This window comes from Neomonachus schauinslandi, chromosome 3 (assembly GCF_002201575.2).
Source record: "Neomonachus schauinslandi chromosome 3, ASM220157v2, whole genome shotgun sequence".
Lineage (NCBI taxonomy): Eukaryota > Metazoa > Chordata > Mammalia > Carnivora > Phocidae > Neomonachus > Neomonachus schauinslandi.
In genome coordinates this window covers 99,398,539-99,419,347 of record NC_058405.1, presented here as the reverse complement: position 1 = coordinate 99,419,347, position 20,809 = coordinate 99,398,539, and the positions used below count along the sequence as shown (strand labels likewise).

At 44.9% G+C, this 20,809-nt stretch overlaps 1 protein-coding gene across 1 annotated transcript in view; it reads right to left on the bottom strand.

The window, feature by feature from the left end:
• MGAT5 (alpha-1,6-mannosylglycoprotein 6-beta-N-acetylglucosaminyltransferase) overlaps positions 1-20,809 on the bottom strand; it is a 328,495-nt gene that overhangs the window by 13,181 nt on the left and 294,505 nt on the right. Inside the window, exons 14-16 of the mRNA XM_021695798.1 lie at positions 20,135-20,281; positions 12,359-12,475; positions 5,988-6,062 (exon numbers count right to left, since the gene is read on the bottom strand). Coding sequence (XP_021551473.1) covers positions 5,988-6,062; positions 12,359-12,475; positions 20,135-20,281 — 339 coding nt within the window. The remainder of the gene's footprint in view (positions 1-5,987; positions 6,063-12,358; positions 12,476-20,134; positions 20,282-20,809) is intronic.

Sequence of the window (20,809 nt, the reverse complement as noted above, 5' to 3'; positions counted from 1 at the left end):
ATGTGACCCATCTCCATGGATGATCTCTACACATGCCAACATGTGACGATGTGACCCATCTCCATGGATGATCTCTACAAATGCCAACATGTGATGATGTGACCCATCTCCATGGATGACCGCTACACATGCCAACAAGCTCACTCCTAAAGGAGTTAGCCCCAGACCTCTCACATCCTCTAAACACACATCCACAGGCGTGGGAATGTTCATACACTCTTCACAACAGCCCAAAGGTGGGAACGACACCCATGTCTGTCAGCTGGTGAATGCATAAACAAACGCTGGTATATCCACACAGTGGAACACTATTCAGCAATAATAATAAGAATAATAATAGTAATAAAAGAAGTACTGATACATGAACACGCATGAACCTCACGAATATCACGCTGAGTCAAAGAAGCCAGCAATCACCTGGAAAAGGCAAATCTCCAGAGACAGAACACAGAATCTTGGATGCCTAAGGGCTGGGGCAAAGACTGCAAATAGGCACAAGGGAGGTTTTTGGGGGTGACAGAAACGCTATAAAACTAGACTTTGGTGGTAATCGCACACCTCTATCAATATGATTAAAAAATTGTTTAATTGTATCCTTACATGGAGTGACTTTTATGGTCTGTAACTTACACATCAATGAAGCTCTCTAAAAAGCATACCTCGGTCAGGTGCTGGGCTCCTGCAGCAGCAAGTAGCTGAAGCTTCCCGAGGACCTACTCTGTGGCAGGCGTTGCTCTTGGCCCTACACCTGCATTAATCTATCGATTCCTCCATCAGCCTTTTGGGGTGGGTGGTGGTATCCCCACTGCACAGAAGCAGCAACAGGACCAGGTTAGGAACCTGCCCGAGATCACAGAGAGTGGTGGTGGAGCCGGACTCGGGGCTCCAGCACTTAGGCATTCCTCAGCCAGTGTCTCTGGGATCAGGAATGGCTAGGCCAACAGCAGCTGTCCACTTCTCCAAACAGCAAACATTCCCCAAACGAGGGCCAACCCTGTCCCCTTTTCAGTGCCTCTTCCTCTTCCCCTGCAACCTGTCTCCTCCACCACCACTCCTTGCTACCCTGGACTATCCGATTCACTACCGGGCTTGTTCTTGCATCTAGAACGCTAGCCAGGGAGTTCAAGATGGGCTTGGATAAGCCAGATTTCCTAGGAGCTGAAGCTTATTCCGCAGTGGCTCTTGAGGTTAACTCCTTTTCCCTTCCATAACGCCGGAATGCTTTTCACATGAATTACACAGCTCTTTGCAAAATAATGTAAGCATAATCATTCTGTACATTTATAGGATCTTTACAGGAAGTACAGAGAATAGGAATGAGGAACATACGCATGGTTTTCAGAAAGCAACCTGAACATTGCCATTCCTTCAAAAGAACCTGGTCTATACTCTCTGGCCTGAGGCAAATACCTAAATCTTTCCCAAGAAATGCATCATGAGAACCTTAACAGGCCTGGACACTCAGGTTAGGGAAGGATAATGCTCTTGATCTGAGATTAAAAGGGATTTTTGCCCCAGTTCCTCCCCAGCTCCTGGAGAGAGCACTTCTTACAGAGTGCTGACTTGGAAGAGCATGCAACTCAAATCAACGTTTCCAGTACAGCAAAGCAGTGGTGGTGTGTGCAGGGCAGGGGCATTAAGGGAAAAAAGCAAGTGGTTTCCATCAATCAGGACTCTTTCCCACTGGGTGAGGGAGCCCGGGGTTGGCTGGGTATGAGGTAGATTTCCAGCGGTCAGCCGCTCAACGGAACACTGAAGCCTGGGGCTTTCTCAACTGCTGTCAATTGGCTTCCCCTGGCTCCTGTGGCCTTGGGTGAGGATGATGGACAACCTTGAAAAGGTTCTGAGATAAAAGCTTCCTTGTTCCCCTTGCAGATCACACGGAAGACTCTGAAGGCAGAGATCAGCCTAATTAGGGCTACAGAGCTCCTACAGTTCCAGGGACGGGAAACTTGAGCTGCCACCAATCTTCAGAGCTCGAGGCTTTCCGTTCACACCAGAAACACCCTTCACTCCAGTCTCCCTGCTCTTTGATCATATTCTAGCTGCAAAAATAACAAACACCCCGAGCTCTAAAATACTGAGACCTGGAGAGAACTGTTAGAGGCTAAAGCCCCAACCTGTGACTCAATGGGGTCTTGACTTCCCATCTCCCCTCTAAAGTTGGGGGAACATTATGGCTTCAACAAATTCCTCCAGGATTTGTGAGGCCTGGGATAAGCTCAAAATCGGCCTCTTTCTGGCTTGTGTAGCAGCACCAAGAGAATGCTTAATAGGAAATGCCCCCCACACAAGATTCCTAGAAGGATTTTCCTAAAATACCAATCTGAGAGTCTCACTGCCCTCATCCTGCATTAACACTCTTCAGCTTCCTGGGGCGCCTGGGTGGCTCAGTCGTTAAGCGTCTGCCTTCAGCTCAGGTCATGATCCCAGAGTCCTAGGATCGAGCCCCACATCGGGCTCCCTGCTCAGCGGGGAGCCTGCTTCTCCCTCTCCCTCGCTCCCCCTGCTTGTGTTCCTGCTCTTGCTATCTCTCTCTCTGTCAAATAAATAAATAAAATCTTTAAAAACAAAAACAACAAAAAAAACACTCTTCAGCTTCCTGTTGTCCCACAGTCAAACCTGCGTTTTTCGGCTGAGCCTCAGCATCTTCTCATGAAGGGTTTCCTCCTCTAGCCCTGTCTCTTACATCATATCTCTTAGGTGACAGCTAAACTTCCCATGGTGAGTTCACCATGCTTTCTCTTTTCTCCCCCAGGCCTTTACATCTTGACCTGTACAGTCCTTCTCATACCCCCTCAGTCTGCTGTCAGGACCCATCTCCCGCAAAATGCTGCTGGACACACTCTCCCCAGCTCTTCCCCTTCCCCGCTCTGCAGGCTGAGTGGTGCGATCCCTAAGCATCCCGGTGACATCACTGTTACAGAGCCCGACCCTATGGCGGTGGCACTGCCTGTGGGCCTGACTGGCTTCTCTGGGAGGCCCGAAGCTACCTGAGGACGGGGACTCGTCCTGACATCTTCCCAACCCCCCAGCCCAGTCCACAGCGCACTCCAGCTGACAGACATTTACCCAGTGGACGGGGGAATCAACCATAGCAGGCAAAAGAGAAAGCTCTGGATTTCTTTTTTTTTTTTTTTTAAAGATTTTATTTATTTATTTATTTGAGAGAGAGAGAGAGCGCACACATGAGAGGGGGGAGGGTCAGAGGGAGAAGCAGACCCCCCGCCGAGCAGGGAGCCCGATGCAGGACTCGATCCCGGGACTCCAAGATCACGACCTGAGCTGAAGGCAGTCACCCAACCAACTGAGCCACCCAGGCATCCCAAAGCTCTGGATTTCTGAGAACTGTGGGCTCTGCAGGGTCTGTGCTGAGGAGCTAGTGGGCAGCGCAGTTTTATCAGCGTGTATCCCAAATCATAAAGTCCAAGATGAGCTTCCTGGCTCCTGGGACGCATGAATGAAAAGCACAGGCACGTGCACACACTCTCCTTTAAATGGGAGTTACTGTGTACCTACTGTGTGCCAGGCAGGGCGCTTGGGCTATGGGGGTGAATGGACCAGGCATGCTCCAGCATTATGGAGCACTGTGCCAGGTCACTGTGGGGAACGGCACCTTCCTGTTGGAAAGGAAAGCTGGTAATAGATTTATAGACAACGGGCCACATGAGAACTTTAAAGGATGGGCTGCGATTCAAGAGTCTTCAGATAAACTTGATAAAGAGTCTTCTACGTGGTGGTGAGTAAGCATCTTTCCTGAGAGAAAGTGGAGACAGGAGAGGAGGAAGTGGGTTTCAGAAGCGGCTTTGGGGACCCTGGTACGATCTCAGCTCAATTCCTGTGATGGTGGTAAGAGGCAGGAGAGCTTAAAACTCCCTGCCAGAGGAGAAGCCGCAGCTCCTCTCGGCACCTGTGGGAAGGTGAATGAAGGCAGGAAGTCCAGCTCCACACACTGGCCTCCGCCTGCTAGGACACACCTGCGCTCAGACCAAACCAGCATCGAACCCGGAGTCCACGATGTGTGAGCCCACGACCACAAATCTTGGTCCCCATCATCCAGAGCGTGGGGCTATTCCTGCCACCTCCCGGGATACTGTGAGGACTGAGCGAGACAACGCGCTGGGACGTGTTCGGTACGCACTGCAGTGCAGTCTGCACATAAAAGGCTGCCCGGGCTAGGGTGCTGATGTGGTCACCGTCAATCAAGGCACTACATAAAGACTGAATGAAGCGATGATTCAGATGCTTAGCTCTTGTGGTAAAGTCGGGTGAGTCATATTATATTGTATTATATGACATCACAATATAATTATACACTGTGACAGGATACACAATATCATCTATTAAGTAATCAACAGTATCAGTTTGCATTTACGGAGCACTATGCGCCAGCCCTGTTCTACGCACTTCATGCCCTAAGAGATCTACTATTGCCCTTATTCTACAGGAGAGGAAACTAAGGCCCAGAGAGGCTGAGTAACGCACCCAAGTCATAAAACCAAAAAATTGTGAATCCAGATGGCGGGGCTGCAGAGCATGGCCTCTGGCCACGAACAGGCACCCAGAATATCAGACACGCTGCCCTGAAGCCTGTGCCCACCGCTCTCTCTCTCCAGTAGCAGCATCCAGGACTGCCCGGGGCTCTCCAGCCTGTCGCCGCAAACCTTCCCTTAGAAACCTACCTGGGACCTCCGGTCTACACCTACTTACATTTTCAACACACCATTGCTATTTTAGCCTGCACGGTCCTCATCCCCTATTGTGTAAAGATCTTTTGATCATCCCAAGACACTCTGCTTTGCCTTTTAAGAGGAGACCCCCTGAAATGTGGTCAAGGAATTCATACTGCCCTGCCCACAGGGGTTCTGAATCTGTCTATTTGTAGCTCTGAGCTGCTTTTGAGGACTAAGGAAACAGAATGATGCCAATGGTGCTCTTGGCCTTTACTGCCATGAGAGCACAAGCCAGAGTTTGCAAGCTCTGTTGGGGGTGGTGGACTCTTGGGCCCCCCTCCCCCACTTTAGCACTGAAACCCTCCTTTTATCTGTTTTATACTTAGGCTTCATGTAAAGTTTCATTTGAAAAGGGGTCGTGTTTGAAAAGATATTTGAAAACCACTGAAAAGTCCTAACATATTTGGAATTATTGAACATATAGTAAAAGAATGCTTAGAAACCCCTGGTTTCAGCCCCTGCTGTTCTTAGGGGGGGACGAGGGACGAGGACCCAAGTCCTCGTGATGTCCCTGCGAACCCATTCAGGGCACAGGTCTGATGGTTCAGGACGGCTTTACCTTGACCATCCAGTCTCTCCCATTCTAAGTTTCCACTTTGACCTTCCACCATCATAAAGAACATTCTAATTTTTTTTTTTTATTTTTAAGATTGTATTTACTTACTTGACAGAGAGAGAGAAAGAGTGTGAGCACAAGCTGGGGGAGCTGCAGAGGGAGAGGAAGAAGGCGGCTCCCTGTTGAGCTCAATCCCAGAACCCTGGGATCATGACCTGAGCCAACGTCAGATGCATAACTGACTGGGCCACCCAGGTACCCCCCAAAAGAACATTCTTAACCCAAGGGCAGACTAAGTCCCTTGGGTGACCATGACAGTGCATGCTTCAAAATTCCATCAAGCCATTACCCAGCTTCTGGAGCCTTCCAAAGCAGGAAAATAACCACAGAAACACGATGAGCTCTTAGCTGTTCATGAGAGCCCCCTGGCGTGATGGGTTAAAAGGACTTCTGAAGAGGGCGCCTGGGTGGCTCAGTTGGTTAAGCGACTGCCTTCGGCTCAGGTCATGATCCTGGAGTCCCAGGATCGAGTCCCGCATCAGGCTCCCTGCTCGGCAGGGAGTCTGCTTCTCCCTCTGCCCCTCTCCCCTCTCATGTGCTCTCTCTCATTCTCTCTTTCATAATTAATAAATAAATAAATAAATAAATAAATAAATAAATAAATAAATAAATAAATAAGGACTTCTGAAGAGCCTTACCTGTTTTTCAATGAAAGCGTTGATTCTCTGTAGCATTCCCTCACATGTGAATTCGTATGGCATATATGGCTCAATCTGTGGAAATAGACCATGGTATCATGAAAGAGGACACAGAACCTAGGACACTTACCCAGTCCTCCCCTGATTCACACACACTCACGTGCCTCAAGAGGGGCTACGACTACGAACTCGGATGTCAACAGACCTGGGTTTACAAGCTCACTCTGCTCCTCGCCAGCTGTGGGACCCTGAGCAAATCACCCCCCATCTCTGAGCTTCAGGTTCTTCATGTGCCAAACGGAGAGAGGAAAAATCTACCTCTTTTAAGCTGTGGTGAAGGTTATGTGAAAAGAAAAAAAAGTAAAGTGCTTAGTTTGGTGTCTAGAACACAGTAGGCATTCCCCAAAAGGTGGGGAGTATCACTGGTTAGAGGTTAAGCTCCACAGGGCAGGCTCCATGGCCACGGGGCTGTGGGGCTCACGGGGGAATACAGCAAACACCTGCTGAATGGATGCATGCTCAATGCTAGGAGGGCACGTGATGAGTGGTTAAGGAGCCAGGATGGTGACAAAAACACTGGTCTGCACTTGTAGGTGAAGTTAGCACATACCTAAAGAACTTGTGGGGCAGAAACAGAGTCACAAAGTGCCACAAAGAGTTCAGCCAAGAGGCCCAGGAGGCTATAAAGTCAAAGCACACTTCCACTCATGCTGGGCTTTTAAAGCCAGCTAGGATTCCAGCAAGCCAAGATGTGGAAGCCATTCTAGGTAGAGCGAGTGGTAGGAGGTGAGACAGGCAAGAAGAATAGCAGGTGGGTAGAGCTTGGGATCGCAAAGGCTGGAGAGACAAGGCTGGGAAGAGGTTCACCGGATTTCCACAAAAGGATTTCTATACTAAGGAGCCCAAGCTTTATTTGAAGGCAGGAGGAAATCCCAGAAGGTGCTTCTCTGGGGTGGGGGAGGCAATGTGATCACTGTTTGGACACCTGGGGAAGGAGAAGACATGTGGGTTTGATCTCTGCTGCACAGCGTGTGTGCCAACACTATGAGGCTTGTGTTTTGGGGGCATCCAGCAAGTATTACCAATCTGAAATGGAAATTTTACTTTTACACTTGGGACAAAATCACTACCAATCCAGTCTGACAACTTCAGAGAGCCCAAGAGCACCTGGGAGCAGCAGGACAGAGGGCCGCTGCTTAGACCTACACTTGCCAATCTCAAATTTACAGGGTGGAGAGCTGGAGAGAACACCTGTGAGTTGAGGCCTGTGGAAAATGGGACAGTTGACAGAGAAGTCATCCTCCCGTGGGCAGCCAAGCAGCTGGTCACAGGGCACCTTCTCCCCTTTTTTTGTATGTCGATTCACACATTACGTATGAACTCTTCTTTAACCATGACTATTAATTTCATAATACATCTTCAAATCCACAATCATATAATGCATCACACAGGTTTTATCTCAGCCATCCCTGCCTGCATTCGTCCAGAGAGAGCTAAAAGAGGCTGAGTCATAAGTATGATACTACCGGGGCAGGACTATTCTGCAAGAACACAGGTCATCTTGTTCCTCAATAGATCACCTCAGAAGAGCTCAAAATACTTAGAAAACTGACTTCAATGTTGCAAGCCTGCTCCTTCTCACCTCAAGCTTTTGCACGTGCTTTGCCCTTTCCAACCCAGACATAGCTCTTCACACCAAAGGCAAATTTTTCTTTCCTTTCAAAGGATATTTATTTATTCAACCTGTGGGTGATTCCAGAGGCTTACTAGGACTGGTCTACAGATAGGTCTCCTCTCAAAGGTTCACAGAAGGAACAGAAAGAAACCACAACAGAGGACTTGGCATATCAGGCTCATTTATGTGGTGACAAGTAGAATTTCTGGAGTGAAATAACCATTGGTGGTCATCTGTCACGACATCAACAGATCCAATTATGTGGTAGGAAGGAGGCTGAATATTCAGGGGCCATTCCTACAACTTATTCCAAAGGGCATCCTTTAGAAATCCTTTAGAAATGGAAATGAATTATCTCAAAGGGCAATAAATTATTTCAAATGCAATAAATACAGAAAAATGGCTCTTCCTGTGTCCTCCTACTAACCAAACCCAATTTAACCAAAGGGATGCTGACTCATTAATTACTTGGTGGCCTGTTCACTGTTTTAAATAATATGAAGCCAAATGACTTTCCTATAAAGGAAAAGCAAACAAACAAACAAACAAAAGGTAACTGTATTCTTAAACCACCCCTGCCAATGGGTTCCACCAGCCATCCTGCTGTGGACAGGAACAGGGCCCTTTGTGTGGGAAAGTTCTCCAGACTCCTGGCTTTGGATATAAAAGAACCCTGGCAAGCCTCTGAGGTAGGAGCTATTGTGGGGACTGGGGCAGGAGGCCTGGGATAATTTTCTGCATGATAATCCTTCAGGAACAAGTCAAGGCCTCCTTGTGGAATGGAATGAAAGGGAATGCTGAGAGCACATCCAGTTATGGAGAAACCGAAGTGGGGCCAGTTGTGGAGAAACAGGGAAAAGGACCGCTACTCACATGGCCACAGGAAGGAAGCCTGTAGGCTACACTGTGTACTTCCTGCTGGCCCTGGAAACCTTCCATTATCTTCCCACCTTTTCCTTCCTTTTCTCTTTATCTCCCTTCTTGTGAGATGTCCTGTCTCTTCTAGTACCCACTCACTGCTCTAAGTCCGAGTACAATTCCTACAGGGAACTGCTCTCAGAGATCAGCTGACCCTGGACAGAGGTGGCTTGGCATCACTCAATGAGAGGTGGTCTTGGAAGGTACCAGAAGACTAGAAGTTGGGTCCTGACTGTCTCCTCTATCTACTAACCAGAGAATTTTAAGTCAGACATATTCTGCAATTTCTCTTGATGATTTCAAATGTAAACTAGGTCATGCCATTCCCCTGCTCAAAACTTCCTGTCATACTTAAAATAAAAATCCAGAATTCTTAGCATGACCTGTTTTAAAGGCCCTACACATTCTGCCTCCGAGGGACCTTTTTTATGGTCTCCATTATTTCTGATGAGAAGTTGGTGGTCTTTCATACTGTTATCCCCCTAAGTGTAATAAATTTTTCTCTGGCTGCTTTCAAGACTTTTTTCCCTAATTTTTTTGTTTTCAGCAGTTTGGCAATGATGTATATTTGTTTTTCTTCATATTTATCTTGCTTTGGGTTCACTGAGCTCCCAGGATCTACAGGCTGATGTCATTCATTCATTTCAGAAAATTCTTAGCCATTATCTTTTCAAATATGTCTTCTGGCTATCCACTCCTCCTTCTGAGATTCCAATTATACATAAATTGGGCTGTTTGATATTGTCCCATAAGTCTCATATGTTTTTTCTTAATTTCATTCTTTTTTCTCTTTTTGTTTCAATTTGGAAAATTTCTCTTGATAAGTCAATATCTTGATAAGATATTGATAAGTTCACTGATATTTGCCTCTGCTGTGTATACTCTGATGATAAGGCCACTGAAAGAGTTCTTCATTTCCAATTGTTTTTTAAGTTCTAGCATTTTTTCCTTTGGTTTTGAGAAAAAGTTTCTAGCTTTCTATTGAAATTCCCCATCTGTTCACATATACTGTCCACCTTTTTCCCAAACCTTCTAATACATTTATCTGAGCATTTTGAAGTTGCTTTCTAATAAATTCCAACACATCTGGGCCATCTCTAGGTCTGGTTTTAATGAGCGTTTCCTCTCTTAATGATGGGTCATTATACCTTGCCTTTTTGAGTGTCATGTAATTTAAAATCTTGTAATTAAATATGAGAAAGCCTGGCACTAAATTTCTGACCCATTTCTAACAAGCGTAAGGATTTTAATGACAATAGTTTTTGTATTAATCTCATTACTTACTTCACCTCTCAGTCCCACTCTTATCTTTCCCTTTACTTCTTTCCATATTTCTTTTCCTTTCTAAACTTTATAATGCACTAGTCAAAAAGACCTAGGCTTCAATCCAGGTTTTTACTACTTACTAGCTGTGTGATCTTGGGTAAATTACTTAATTTCTTTAAACCTCAATCTTTTTATCTGTAGAAGAATTATGTGAGATAACGATTGAGATAAGGCTCATAATGATTAAATGAGATAAGGCTCATAAAGATACAGAGAGATTCCAGATGTGTAGAAAGAGATTCTCTCTACCTAAGAGCTACTATTATAATTACTATTTTTCTCACGTGGTCTTGAATAATTTTTGGAATAAGGTGGAAAAAGATCGATCAGAGTTTTAAAATGTAGAGCACTAGAGGTTCCATGGAGTGAAGAGAGTCTATCTCATGTAGCAATGAGCAAATACAACTCAGTGCCTCACTCTGTGCTTTCTGTATCAGGCATTCCCATTAGATTTTTGTTTGACAAAAGGGATCTATCACCTAAAAAGTTTTGTACTCCATGATCCAAGATTTTCTGCCTCTACGTTACCTTTTCAATTACTCATTTTTCAAGGGTATGTGCACTTAACCAAGTGTTATGGGTTGAATTTATGTCCCTCAAAAAGAAAATGCACAAGTTCAAACTCCCAGTAGCTGTAAATGTGACGTTATTTGGAAATAGGGTCTTTGCAGATGTAATCAAGTTAAGATGAGGTCCAATTAGACTGGGGCCTAATCCAATATGACTGATGTCCTTCTAAGAATGGAAAAGACAGACACACAGACACACAGACACACAGGTTAAGGTGCTGCAGCTGCAAGTCAAGGAAAGCCTGGGGCCACCAGAAGATGCAAGAGGCAAGGAAGAATCCCCCACTACAGGCTTTGGAGGGAGCACGGTCCTGCCGACATCCTAATTTTGGACTTCTAGTCCCTGAAACTGTGAGAGAATAAATTTCTGTTGTTAAAGCCACCAAGTTTGCGGTTCTTTGTTATGGTAGTCCTGAGAAGCTAATACCCTAAGGGACTCAGGGACTCAAGAAAGAAAGATAGAACCATCAGCCTCCATAGGAATGACTCTCTGGTGGTGAAGCTCGGGCTGTGTGGCAGATATTCTGAGGCAACCCAGTGGGGCCACACTCCACTCAGCCTCTTCCCCTTTACTCACACTGTGCCTTGAGCCCATGTCCTTCTGGTCCACTTCTCAGTTCAGCTTTGCAAATTCCTACTCTTCCTAAAAGACTTAACCCAGTGCTGCACTTTCCAGAAAGCTTCCTCCAACGTCCACTTCTCCATCTTTTGCATGTTGTTGTTGGCACTGAACACATTCGGCAAATACCTATCCCTCCCTCTCTCAATCCATTAGGTGAATCACTATGCTGGGTACAGAGTACAGCAGTGAGACAGACATATTTCCGGCCTTCATGTTGCTGGCAGTCTAGTGTAAATCCAGACTGTTGATCACAAAAATAAGAATATTATATGTGTAATACTAATAGTGACTTAATAAAAACAACTAAACACTCACTATGTGGTAGACGTTCCACTTAAGGGCTTTATATTCATTATCTCATTGACTCCTTACAAATACCTATATAGTAGGTACTACTACTTAAAGAGATGAAGAAACTAAGACTCAGAGGTTAAATAACTGCCTGAGGGGACGCTACTAGTAGGTGGTCGGGCTGGAACCCCAACCCCAAGCTAACTGCAGCCCGTACTCCTTACAACCATGCCTCTACTGCCTCTCCTAAATAACTGTTAACAGAGTATAGTGTTCTAGTAGGAGGAGTACAGAGAGCAGGGTGCACCCAATAGTGTGGAAGGCAGTCGGGGGGGGTTGGGAGAGGTTAACTTGGCCCATCCCCACTGGGCAGTAAGCCTCCTACAGGCTGGGAGCCAGCCTCAATTATGTTTATGGAAGTGAGTGTCCCCTAAAGTGGCTCAGAGGGTGCTCTGCCTACAGTAGGTACTTAATAAATGTCTGCTAACTTCATCAGGAGAATCCAGAAACGTCAGTTACTTATAAATACAAAATTCTATTAAGATGTTTAGGTAAAAAAAAGTCAAATGAATAAATGCTATATAAAAACATTTCCCAGTATTTCCTTAATAGCTCCTATCATTCTTACTTTTTGGTAGGGGAGCTGGTTTGTGTTTTCTGATCTCTGTGAGAGCGACCATCATTAAGCAGTGAAACAAATGTAATTCAACCTCCTACTATTGTATCTGGGACCCAGCAATCATGCCAAAAGGTCTGGAGAGTCCACACACACAGGGGCACCAGCTCTGTTCCCACCCTCCAGTGCACCCATGAACCCTCCGCGGGCCAAATCCTACACTGTGGCTCTTTTCTAATCTCAGAGTTAAGCTGACCTGGAAATGTTCTAATCATTCTACCAGAGGGCCTGTGAGGCTTTCCACACATTCCAGTTCACAGCACAGATGGGGGAAAACGGAAAAAAAGACACAACCTTCTGACTTAAAATTGCTTTCACGGCATCTCCCACTTCCTCCTGATTGCTGAGGTCAACCGTCCAAACGTGGGGCTGGCCGATGAAAACTTCAGCATAAGGATGCTGGGATGTCAGCTGGAAGAGAAAGACAAAGCAGCTCAGTCTCACAAACTTTTTTCTTTTTTTTTTAAGCCTTCTGTGCTAGATGAAGCGTTTTGTTTTTATGGCATTGTACTTTCGTAGCTAACAAGACATTTTTGTCCTTCCCTGATGATCAAAACCTCCTGAGGACCCGTAAGTAGAAAACAATAAAAGAGTGAGAGCTCCACATCTTGAATCCCACTTGGAAATGTCAAAACTAGGTGCCACAGTGGCTTTTACAGGTGGTTCCGACTCCCAAAGCTGCACCAAGATACAGTGGAACAGTTAACTCTTGGTCATATCGCAGCCCTGAAAATCCCCTTGGTCTAAGTAGTATCTGTTACAAGACACAGGTTAGGACACACAGGTAAGCATGAGAAAATTATAATAAAGCCAAAAGCTTTAAAGTCATAAGAAGATGAGTAATGGCACATACGAAATGTGAAGAAAGAGAAATAAGGCTACCAGAAAAACAGAATTTTGGAATGGTTTCAGGACGAATCATTAGCATCATGTTGGAGCCTTAATACTGATAAAGACAATTCTGATTCAGCAAAGCTCTAAATTCGGAGGTTTTATTTTAAGAACAAAGGGTCCAAAGAAACCCAGGATGAAAGCTGGTGATTCTCCGTTCCTGAAGGGTCCTTCCTTTGATAGCTAAATTTACCACCACCCAAACTGGCTTCCACCTTTATGCTTGTATCCCTTTCAGGGAGTAATGGGAAGGGAGCTTTCTGGACATTCGTGAGAGCATTTTCAGTTCTCCCGAAGACTGGGGGTGCTGCCTTGAGCTGCGCCCGAACCTATGGCTGAGGACTGGGGGTTGCAGATGGCTCACGAGGCCCTAAAGTCCTGCACGAGGGGGGGTGTCCGCTCCCCATTCAGCTTCCACCTGCCCCGCAGGGCTTCCACATGGGGTCACAGGATCCAACTCTCTGGCACAGTTTTAATATACATTGAATTTCCCAGGAATGTAATTACCATGTAAATCAAGGGATGTTTGTACTGTGTTTTCTTTGGAACTTCACCCATAAGCTGTTAACCACTTTGGAAAAATCAGGGCAGCCGAGTCAATGTCACTCAGATGAGGTGAGTCTCCATTACAACGTACCCAAATCAGTCTGTATTTGTAGCTCTCACATTAATGGCAGTTGCATATGTATGTATACATATATATATGTATAGGCACTTTTTAACTTAGCTTCTCTTTTATAATATCACTTATAAGCAACCATAAGCCCTTACCAAATAAGGGCTAACCATATTCAGCTGAATGTTTTATTCTTCTTAAGTACAAACTTACTCATTGTAAGGAGGAATGAGACATGTTTTCTACTATAGTTCTTGGGTACGGCATAATATTCCTTGACTATATATATACTGAAATATGTATTTCCTTATTGAAAATTATTTTCCTTTATGTTAGAGCTAGGGAATCATTCTTTTTTTTGAAATTACATATGTAGGCAGGGTATATTATTTATGAATTTTATTTCAGGACAGAAAAGTAGATCTTACAATATACTTGTGGGAGAAATACAGGTGTTGGGTCTGGTAGGGTTGAGGCCGTTTCTTTAGAGGTGAAGCTGGTTCTCTTTTTCTTCAGACTCCAGTATACACAGAGGACGGGATGATTTAACTGGCCTCTCTCCATCTCACTCCTAGCCACCATTCTTCGTATCCTACCCTCACCAACTGTGTGCGCGCAATACTTAGGGCAGGAAACCCAGAGTTTAAGTTACTGGGCCTCAGCTCCCAGTTGTCACTGGTACCCTCTCTCATGGAAATCATGATTCTCTCTCTTTATTTGAGAGAGAGAGAGAAAGTGGGGGAGGGGCAGAGGGAGAGAGAGACTCTTAAGCAGACTGGCTGCTAAGTGTGGAGCCCGACATGGGGCTCGATCCCAGGACCCTGAGATCATGACCTGAGCTGAACTCAAGAGCCAGACGCTTAACTGACTGAGCCACCCAGACACCACTGGAAATCATGATTTTGAGGAGAAAATATCCTAGACTTTCCTCCTGCCTCCTCTGCCAGAATCACGCCCCTTGCTGGCCTGTTCAGTTCCCCATTCTTCTGACATGTACCCTCTTCTTTCGCTCAGCCACATGGTCAGTGATAGAACCTACAGAGTGACCACAGCCCCTCATGGAGCTGGGGAAGAATCCTTTTCTCTTTTTTTTTTCTGCTCAGCACACATTTTAGATTCAACACATATCAGTGAAGCCCCTGGCTGGCTCAGGCACTGTGCTGATGACCCGCATATGCATTATTTATCATGTTTCCTGTGTATCAATCAGGATTTTGAGATTTACAGGGGTTTACAATTCTGCAAGACCACACAGCCAGGAAGTAGCAGGGCAGATTCAAATTGAGGTCCTTCAACAACGCATTAGCTTTGGACGGAAAGGAAGATGACAATTTTACAGTACCTACAGGGTTCTTAAGACAAAGGCGAAAAGAAGCCCAAAGTAAACTCCAGTCTTTTAATCACGCTCCTAAAACTTGCCAAACTAAAAAAAAAAATCCCAGGATTGAATTTATGCCTGCAGTAGAGCTTTTCTGAAGACGAGCAAAATGTCACTCCGTTTTCACTTGGTGGCCTGGAGAACAAACTGATTAAATCTTCCAATGGAATTAGGGGGTAAATTAAAGTTGTCATCAATGTCATTATGAAGCCACTTAAAAATTGGCAGTCTCTCCCCCCCTCCCCTTTATAAGGTCCTTGCTTATTTGCAAGGTTGCTCTAAGCACTTGGAAAATACAGAATGCTGAGCCATTATCATTTTATTCATTTATATTTACTGAGGGTTACTAAATTTTAACGAGTAAGGCATTTTGTAATTCATTATTTCCCCTCTGAATGTTATGCTCCTCCCTGTTAATTTATTGAGAACCGTCTGATCTGAGCTACTTCACTGTATATCAATCAGCAAATTTACTGGAGTATAGTTTGTAAAAGTAATGAAAATCTTATTAAATATGAGACATTATTACAGAGTGGCTATTACATTTCTAAGGAAAACATGAGTTCTCTTTATGGAAAAAAACCCTGAAGCCAGAGAATTTCTAACAGTTTACAAAATGTCCAAAGAATGATTAAGAACCTACTAATGTGTTTCCCAATATAAAGATAAAAATCCAATTTATATCACATTGAAAGTATAACCTGAACCGACCACATTACTTAAGGCATATGGAACTTTTTCCCTTGAGTATACATCGTGGTTTTAAAAATTGGTCCAATGTAAAAGACAAAACTGTCAGGTAGAAATTTAGACTTTTTGTCTCCAAGGCAAAGAAGGGACATATATGCAATTTATACAGATTGATTTATATGGATCAATTGTTGCTTAACTGGAAAAACTAGCAAGGGCACAAAAAATAGCTTTGTAATTATGTCCACTTTGGTTAAAATTTTTCCATTTGCAGAATAAAAAAAAGAATAATTGATTTCTAGGGATTTTTGACCCTTGGGCTTCTATAGGACTGTTGATAGCACTCTCCCAGTGAAAAGCGGTTTTGGTTAGGGGGATTTTGTGGCTTTTGTGGGCTGAAAGGGCAGAGTGGGTGGCCCACCTGGCCTTGAGGTCAAGTTCACTGGGTCCTCCCAAAGCTGGCTCCCAGCCTGCTCTCTGCACTGTCTCCCGCAGAGAAGGAGACAGACATCAGATGGAACCTGCCCTCCTGCATAAAGCAGAGTGACCTTCTCGGGATTTCCCTCCAACTCATCAACATTCATGCCTTTTAGGCTTGAACCCCACCCCCATCTCCTTCCTTCCCTTTACAGCACAGCTCCTCCACCATCCCCCTTTCAGTTAACCCACCACATTCTCCACCTGGCACAATTCCAGGCTGACACTCCCTCCTCAACTTCGCGATTTCTTTCTGTATCAAAACCTGAGCTCCTGGAAAACAGGAAACGGGTCTTGATAAGTTTCCCCAATGCTGCAGCTAGTACCCTGGGCCCTGTTGGGGACACAGCGCACATCTGTCAACTGACCTTTGGCATCCCAGCCCTCCTGTGGGAGCCCAGGACTGATGGAGTCATCCGTGTGAGGTCACTTTCAGAGCAACTGAGAGGACCCCACAGTGTCATTCTAACTAGAGTCCCATTTAAGCACAGGCAGAATCATCTGAGGGGATGGGAGGAACCAAGCACCCGGGGGTGGGGGGTGGGGGCAGCTCTAACGCCTATTCTCTTCTTATGCCATGAAAAATGAAAAGCCTCCACCACCTCACTGAGAAGCACATTACTAAGTGATGACAATGGACAGGAAATGATGAACATCCTTTCCTCAATAACTTAACACGGGCTGGTCTGATCTTGGTGACATTACAGCACTCACTGGGAAATGGATTGTGGATGAGTGTCCTCATTTTCTTTCTTTCTTTTTTTTTTCAGGAAAAAATAGTTGTAACAAAGTGTCATCAAAATCTTTAGAATTACTAATAACAAAAAGGTGCTGGTTGCCAATGTAGTCTAAGATACTTTTGACTGATCATTTCCCAAAGGCTCATATACAGAAACAGCAACGAGAAAAGACAGGTTTCTTAGCTCTTCACGTATTCAAAAAAATCACAATGGGGGGGGGGGAACCCACCATTAGAACTACCATAATAACTGTTTAGGCAAGATCCGCCGACACATGGTAAAAATAAATGGGCAAAAGTTTGAAGAGAACCAGAACTATTTGCATAGTTTTGAAATATTTTTTCCAATATAGAGAAAAATAGTAACTTTATGGTGAAGAAACCCAGCAGGCACTACCTGAACCAGTAATTAGACTGAGATCATGGCGCCCCCCTCCCCGATATGACACACTGAGAAGGCCATACCACTTCTCTGACAGTCTTGCTAAAAATGCGTCATCTCAAACTAACCACTAGACAACATCTGTCAAATCCAAAGTGGGCAAGGGCCTACAAAAAGGCCAACTGGGACTCTTTCAAAGTGTCACGGTCGTGAAGGACAGTGAAGGACTGAAGAAGTGTCACAGACTGGAGGAGATTAAGGAGACACGGCAGGTAAATGCAATGTGGGGTCCTGGACTGGATCTCAGAATCGCAAAAGGATATTAGTGGGAAAAAAAATGGCCAAGTCCAGTTAGACTGTAGTTTAGACAACACTGTGATATCAGGGTTCATTTCTTAGTTTTGATAATTGTACTGTAGCTTTGTAATATGTTACCATCAGGGGAAGCTGGATGAAGGTGTTAAACACAAACTCTGTACTCTCTGTGCAACTCTTCCCTAACACTAAAACTATTTCAAAATAAATAAAAAGTAAATTCCAACAACTCCACTTGTACATAGAATGAAAAGCAAGAACCCAAGCAGATACTTGTACACAAATGTTCACAGCAGCGTTATTCACAACAGAGAAAAAGTGGAAACAACCCAAGTGTTTGTTAACAGATGAACAGATAAATAGAATGTGGTGTATTTACAGAACGGAATATTATCCAGGCCTCTACAAGGAATGAGATTCTGACACATGCTATGAACTTTGACAACATTATGCTAAGTGCAACAAGCCAGTCATGAAAGGATACTGTCTGATTTCATTTACATTAGGTACCTTGTAGAAAAGGTAAATTTAGAGAGAACATAGGTGAGAGGTTACTGGTGGCTGTGGGGAGGGGAGAATGGGGAGTTGGTGTTTAATGAACACAGTTTCTATTTTGAACGATGACTAAGTTCTGGAGGTGGGTGGTGGTTATGGTTGCACACGACTGGGAATATATTTAATACCAGTGAACCATACACTTAAAATGGTTAAAATGCTAAGTTTTAAATTATGTATATTTAATCACAACAGAAGTAAAAAAAACAAAAAAAACAAAATTACAAATAATTATTCCAATGTGGGCAGAAAAACTTCAGAGATTTCTTACACCTAACTTAAAATGTAGGGATGATTTATTGACCCAAATTTTCTATCCTAAACTCTATCCTAAAAGTTTCAAAGAAGTCAGGAGCATGGTAGAGCAGAGATTCCTAAACTGAGATGTTCTCATTGCTGGGGAGCATCTCTTCAGATCATTCCAAAGAATAAGCTGTTCGATGCCAGGCTGAACACTTCTGCTCTGTGCACTGGTGTCTTACCCAACACCTGGCACACAGGTGTGCATTAGGAATTGCTGAGGAACGACTTCCCCAAAAGCAATGACTCCCTATAAGGAAGAATTCAAATGTACTATACGAGCAGAAGGAAAAGCAAGCATGCGAATCAACACACATACAGTTACCCCTTGTCAGAGGCTGTGTGGGCCATAGATTGTCCTTTTTGAGGATTATCTATGGATCTCAATCCTCTTCCTCCACCTCCTTTGGCCCTTTCTCCAGTGGTCAGAAAAAAGCATTCTCAAAATAATAAGCTCTGTGAATTGGTAAGATCTTTGACTAATCAGTGAAAAATGATCATAGAAAATGCATTTCAGGTTCTTTTGGGGGGAGGGGGTGTTCAGTCGACCCAGAAAGGTTTAAAAGTAGCAGAATTGAAAACCGTGTGCTTTAATCACAGCGCTGCTATACTGCAGCTACATCATGGGCGTCCACCGGGGTCGCCCCCCAGGGGAAGGCCCCGAATGACAGGGGCGCTACCAGGACTCCAGCTTGGAGAGGCTTCCTCCTTGGGAGCAGCCCACAGAGCCACAGAAATAAGAAGATCAATCTTATGGTTTCTTGCACACACCTGTTTCTGACTAGATACAGAAACACCAGCTTGATCACCCACATGCTCTAAATGACTTGTTGATTGCCCCAAATCGAATCCAACTGCCTTCAGTGGTGATTCATCACCTGCTGTGGATTTTTTTTTAAGATTTTTTTATTTATTTATCTGAGACAGAATGAGAGAGACAGAGAGCACATGAGAGGGGGGAGGGTCAGAGGGAGAAGCAGACTCCCTGCCGAGCAGGGAGCCCGATGCGGGACTCGATCCAGGAACTCCAGGATCATGACCTGAGCCGAAGGCAGTTGCTTAACCAACTGAGCCACCCAGGCGCCCCCACCTGCTGTGGATTTTTAAAGAGGATCTCTGACAGCAATTCAAATAAGGCTTCTGCCAACAGTTCTAGCAATGGCAGGATTAGTTCTCAGGATGGTGCCCGCGGATGGTGGCTGAAAATACCAGGCACGTGACTTCAGTTGCCCATCATCTGTCTTGTCTCTCAGGGTTGACAGCGAAGGACCCCACGACACACTCTCTATTCCCCACAGCCCATTGCGGAGAGCACATTCTTCAAAAATGCCTGTTAGCCAGTGGATTTCCTTATTCCATAAATTCTAGACATTCAAAAAGTCAGACCTCAGCCACTGAGAAGGCTGGAGAGGTCTGTGTGAATTAGGGTAGAGCTGAGGCAGAGTGAAAAGATGCCACAGTTTGGAGAGGGGCAGAAGTAGATGCAAGTCTTGGCTGTGCCACCACCTGGTTAGGACAGGGCATCAGCCATTCCTCCCTGAGCCCCTGTGCAACCCCCTCCTTCCACCCAGCTATGTTAAATGACGTTGACGATACCTACTGTCCTTTAATGATGTTGACGATACCTACTATCCAAGGCTATGAAGTTCGAACGGGCTCCTAGCCTTCAGTAAGTAGCTAGTATTCACACTGTTAAAAGAAGAAGGATTTTTTTTATAGAGGCTTACCTCTCTCAGAGTTGGCTTGCCAATGAAAAAGTCTGTGTTTTTGCTGCTTTTGGGTGGGCTGAACTTGGGATTCAGAAAAGCACATCCATTTGCAATGGCCTCCAGGGGAGCTGGGCCCTCATAAGGGAATCCAAGTCCAACAAACAACTGTAAGACAGAAAAGCACACCATATATAAACACATCAATCAGGACTGGCGTCCCTGGCTCACAGGGGGCTATTCTGTGCTTCATTCCCATGTGGAAGCCTCAGACACTCTGGAAGGTTCCCAGACCCTGGGGGGGTGGGGTGAAGAGAAAGCAGCTCACATCAGGAGCTGAGAAACAGGACTGGGGGCCTTTACAGGCCCAGGAAGCTGCTCAGCTCATTATGCTCTCCTCTGCAAAAAAAAAAAAAAAAGTACAGAAATGAGCGTGGGGAGTGGGGGAGAGGTGAGCAGTTGAAGGGGTAGGGAGGCGGGGGTATTAAAAGAATACAAAACAACAACAAAAACCAAGACCCAACAATAATCTTTCTGTAACTCACCAGGAGACATGACTGGAGAAACACTTGCTTAACTAAACAGAAGGTTTCTTCATTGAACCAAAGGAACAACAGGCCCTTTCAGGGATGCTGGGCGAGGGGGACAGAAAGGTCACTTGGCGGTTTGATTACAGTTCAAATGGAGCTGCTTTAA